At 37.4% G+C, this 4,961-nt stretch overlaps 1 protein-coding gene across 1 annotated transcript; it reads right to left on the bottom strand.

Moving 5' to 3' along the window:
- Positions 1 to 1,922: 1,922 nt before the first annotated feature.
- Positions 1,923 to 3,214, bottom strand: LOC100638302 (protein ANTAGONIST OF LIKE HETEROCHROMATIN PROTEIN 1-like). Its single transcript, XM_003387220.1, has 2 exons — positions 3,072 to 3,214; positions 1,923 to 3,024 (listed from the first exon to the last, which is right to left on the bottom strand). Exons 1-2 carry the CDS (start codon positions 3,212 to 3,214, stop codon positions 1,923 to 1,925), a joined length of 1,245 nt encoding a protein of 414 aa, XP_003387268.1.
- Between the last annotated feature and the right edge of the window lie 1,747 nt (positions 3,215 to 4,961).

Below are 4,961 nucleotides of genomic sequence, written 5' to 3'. Positions count from 1 at the left end.
CACTTCCTTAGTCTCCTTGAAGAAAGCCGTTAGCCTGTCTTCAGAATGTGCTAGATACTGGCGACGGAAGATAAAGTCGGCCAAATAAGAGTTGTAGTGATCCTTTGTAGTACCAGACCTAGGTAGAGACCTCTTCACTGCTCTCCAAGTACTTTCTATTGTCAGAGTGTGGTCTCCTGTCTCTGAGTTTACAAACTCATTTCTGTGTGATTAAAAGTACCGTGAATGTATCCCTCCTCAAGTTTGTCATAACTTTTCCAGCTATTGGACATTATCTTGGTGCCAGGCAAGATGTACTGCTTAATAATAGGAATTAAAGTTGCAGCTGACCTGTCTTCTACTGACACTAAGAAACACTTTTTGCCATCTCTCTCGATACCACCAGAAACCCAGACACCATCTACCATCCTACCACAATGATACTTGCGTTTGCCAAACTTCGACTTATCTATTTTCACTACTTTAGCTACCCCTCCAATTGGCTCACTCTTTGTTTCTATGACAGTAGCACAAACCTCTTGACAAAAGTTACACTTGTCTACAACAGTATTAGGTGAAGCAATCACACACTTTCTCATGATAATTTGTTGCTCATACTGCCATACCCACATGTAAGTAAAGAGCAACACTTTCTCAATGGATATGTGGCTTCCTTCTAGCCAACTACCCTCCTGACACTTAAGGCCTTTTCACACTTGTCCACTTTGGATCCAGAATTAAGATAAAATCCAGGATTGAAACTAGATTAGCTTGTTCACATTAATCCCGAATCAAGACTGAAGCTAGATCGCTTCAATCCACATCCAGAGGTGGTTTGGAAGTGGTTTGATCTTGATTAAAAATTCATTTTCAGTGATAATGACATTATGTGATCTCAAAATAAAATGGCTGGTGGATGGACAGAAGTGGAAACTTGTGCTTTAATTGATGTATGGGGAGATGCTGATGTCCAGCATCAACTAGATTCTGTGAGCAGAAACAGGCATATCTACGAGAAGATATCTACTGACCTTAATAACCTTGGCTATCACAAGACTTGGCAACAGTGCAAAACAAAGGTGAAAAACCTCACACAAAGATACAGAAAGGTATGGTAATAGCTTGAACGTACCCCATTACTTTAATGTTATATAGTTGAGGGATGGCCATTGTGTTACTGGAACAGGAAGATCAGAGTGGCACTTGTACGATAAAATTGATGCCATTTTAGGCACTAGAGTCTCCTCCGATCCTCCTCTTGTGCTTGATAGTGGTGCACTTGAGGCAAGCATTATTACAGATATGACAGAGCCTGAAGTATCACCATTTGATGAACATAATGACAGTGGCAAGTTAATTTTACAATACTAATCCAATGTGTAAATTAATTAATTTTAACAGCAAGCAGCTCTAGATCTACTAGTGTAGAGAATAATATTACAGAAGAAACATCAACAGAGCAAGAAACAAGTAAGAACTGAGAAGGTCTGTTATGTATTTATTATTATAGCAATAGATTCACATCCTGAAACTACATCTGATGAAGCCACTTCTATAGTAATGACACCACCAGTAACCACTAAGAAGAAAAGGTATATACATATACATGTACATGCTACATTAATTGTAAATGTGTAACTATTTATAGGGTTAGGAAACCAAATAAAGGTGACCTCCTAACAAACCTACTTAAGTTTGAAGAAGACCTGGAAAAAAGAGAAATAGAAAGGGAAGAGAAAAGATTGAAGTTAGAAATTGAGCGTGAAGAGAAGAGAAGACAAAGTGAACAACAACACGAGGAGAAAATACTAGCGATGATTCTGACATGTTTGCAGCCAATAATGATAGCAAATACTAATAATAGTAACAATAACAATACATTGTAACAATCAAAAAGTTAACAATTATTTGATTATATAATGTTTTCATTATTGTTAATCATTTCAGTTATGTTGGAAGTATAATTTGATTGCATCTCTAATAATAGCAGCAGAGCTTGAAGGTAATTGCTGAGTGTTTGATGGCTGAGATACTGGTTGAGTTGGTGATTGGCAAACCCAGTCTGGTGACCAATGATCATTAAATTTCTCACACATGTTATGTAGTGTAATACAAGCACTCACAATAGATGGAACATTATCCAAGTGACAGTCTAAGCGCTTCAATAAAATCCGCCACCTTCCCTTTAATCTCCCAAAGGAGTTTTCAACGACCATACGTGCCCGACTTTGTCGGTAATTATACAGTTTGATATCATCTGGTGATGAAGGTGTTTCTATATAGGGCTTCATAAGCCAAGAAAGTAATGGGTATGCAGCATCACCTAATATCACCAATGGAACATCAACACTTCCCAACTTTCTCGTCAAACATGGCAATAAGCTACCTTTAATACCCTTCTTATATAAAGATGAGTTTTGAAAAACACGAGCATCATGGCATTTACCAGGCCATCCTATGTAGGCATCTAAGAACTTCCCTGTGTGATCGACAAGGCCTTGAACAATAATTGAGTAGAAACCTTTGCGATTATAATAATCAGATGGACAATGACATGGCTTTATAATGGGTATATGACTTCCGTCTATTGCCCCAATGGCTTGGGGAAACCCCCATCGAGATTGAAAGCCATCAACAACTTTCTGTTGTCCTTCACCTGTTGGTATGTAAACATACATGTGAAAAAGATGCTCTGAAAGCACTTCACAAGTTTCGATCACAATAGTACACACAGTTGAGCACCCAATGCCAAATAGAGCAGAAATAGTCCTGTAGTCTACATTTGTAGCTAACCTCCACAAAGTGACAACTACTCTCTCATCTACTGAAATTGGTTGCCTCAAATAAGTATTTTTTCTCACTATATACGGTTGCACTTCTCTACAAATCTCCTCAAACGTTTGTTGAGTTACTCTGAAATTATCTTTCCACCACACCTCCCCCATACTACCTGCTTTAACACTGTACCACCACTCCTTACATCTTGGTCTAACCCAATAAGCTCTGTCAGGGCACTGCCTCTTGAACGGCAGCAAAACTTTAATTCTATGATCATGAGGAATGATACAGGTTCTTACAGTCACATCAGTTACCTTAACAGTCTTTTTCGTTTCCTCAATATAATGGCCCTTCTTTCACCTAATAGTTTTAACATTCTAACCCTGCATCTTTGTTTGTGTCGCTTATAAAGAAGGTAAAACAAAAGCAACTGCAACATGAACCATTCAGCAGCCATTTTATTAGTTAACAGAATAGGTGTGGTTAAAATCTACTAGTTAATTAAGCCTGTGCTCTATAGTGTGAACAGGTTCAAGACAAACTAATCAAGTTTCTCTCCTGGATGTATCTCGAATCTGGATCGATAGTAGACAAGTGTGAAAAGGCCTTTACCTTCTTGTTGCACTTTCTGTTACTACACTTCCATACCATCGTATCCTTCGAGTAGCTGGAGTCTTTCATTAGCCTCATGTTACCACTGCAGCCACAAGAAGGACAGTCATAGTCCTGAACATCACCAATAATTCCCTCTCTCCTAAACCACTTCAAGACATACTCCTTGCTCTTTCTACATATGTTAAACACATCCTCTAGTATCATACCAGAAGCAAGACCAACGCATTCTCTCTTAGGCTTAGCACTAGTACTTGCTGAAGAAGACGCCATTTCTGTAAGCATGTACTGGGTGTGGACTACCTATGCAGTGGCTGTGACCTACACTTCGTTCAATGACGTATTTCCTGTAAAATGGTCAGGACCGGTAAACTGTAAACTACCCATACTAGGTTATATGGAAACAGCAAGTTTGCTGCTGCATTCTTTTATGTTTTGCATTATCTATATATATTTGCTGTAGGGCTCTGTGATCACTCTGCATTAATAACTTTTGTCCATTCCAGGAGTTGCCACCATCAAGTTTAGCATTTTAGTCGCATTGTTTTGCTACTGAAGAGTTTGAGTGAGCCCCACATTTCCAACTAAGTTATACTTTTGTTTGCTGCAGCGCTGGAGTCTCCAGAGCAGCTTAGCTTTTATCCAAACAAACTGTTTTTATACTCTGCAATTTTTGCAAAACATGTGTGCATGTTAAGAGATGCCCACTTTGATAAGCTAAGGCATAATTCCCTCTTACTTTTAAAACTGAAAACACTGATGTATTAATTTTATTTCCAACTAATGGGAAAGCCTGGGTAACTGCACAGTATGTTCAACTGGAATTATGTTCATCAGAAATGACAAGTTTAGTGTAAATTGCTATTAACTTCTTGTTAATAAATGCATGGTTATTTGTGTAGTACTGTACTGCTGAACAGTTGTCAGAAGTTTGTGTTCCATGATGTGTCATATCTTCCATTTCAGCAAAATGGGATTGAAGCAAACTCTGTAATTAAAAATGTACGCACTACCAATCTGTAATTTAACTGCATAACAAATTGCAAGTGGCACTTTCTTAATAATTAATATTACTTTATCTCAAAAATATGTTTATGCCCTAACGTTTTTTAAAAAATACCAATGCTTAACTCTGAAACCTCATAGCTTTTTCCTCTTGCTTTCTTTTTTCTATTGCAATTGATAAAGAATTAAAGTGTTTCACTAGGTAGTTTGTCATTCTCCTCGTGGTGTTGTAATTTATTAATTTTATCTCTACGTACAAGTGATCCACATTTAGGACCTTTTTATAATGCTTGTAATAATATTTCGGTATCTATGCCATACTTTACTTGTTCTATCTTAATTTTATTTCCACAAGTGCAGTACACAAATCGTGAAATACATTGAATTTTCCTTCCTGTAGACATAGTAAAAAACAATTGTGTATGCTGTCATTAATATGGGTTTGTTTACATACCGTCGTGGTTCTCTTTAATACATTGCTTTCAGCGTCCTTATATTTTATGATAAATGACTAAATGTATCACTTTTATCTTGTTTAGTTTTTTCCTACAGACATGGAATGAGAGAACAAGTGAGCTTCATGTCTT

Source organism: Amphimedon queenslandica, unplaced genomic scaffold (assembly GCF_000090795.2).
Source record: "Amphimedon queenslandica unplaced genomic scaffold, v1.1 AMPQUscaffold_13357, whole genome shotgun sequence".
In the NCBI taxonomy this organism is placed as follows: Eukaryota; Metazoa; Porifera; class Demospongiae; order Haplosclerida; family Niphatidae; genus Amphimedon; species Amphimedon queenslandica.
Note: the sequence above shows the minus strand (reverse complement) of the source record. Positions and strands in the feature narration are given on the sequence as shown.

Bases quoted from the DNA above. Each gene is read 5' to 3' on its own strand.
- LOC100638302 (XM_003387220.1), bottom strand. From the start codon at position 3,214: ATGGCTGCTGAATGGTTCATGTTGCAGTTGCTTTTGTTTTACCTTCTT. The intron at 3,025-3,071 runs GTAACTGATGTG...TCATGATCATAG, and splicing joins AAACGAAAAAGACTGTTAAG to AATTAAAGTTTTGCTGCCGT.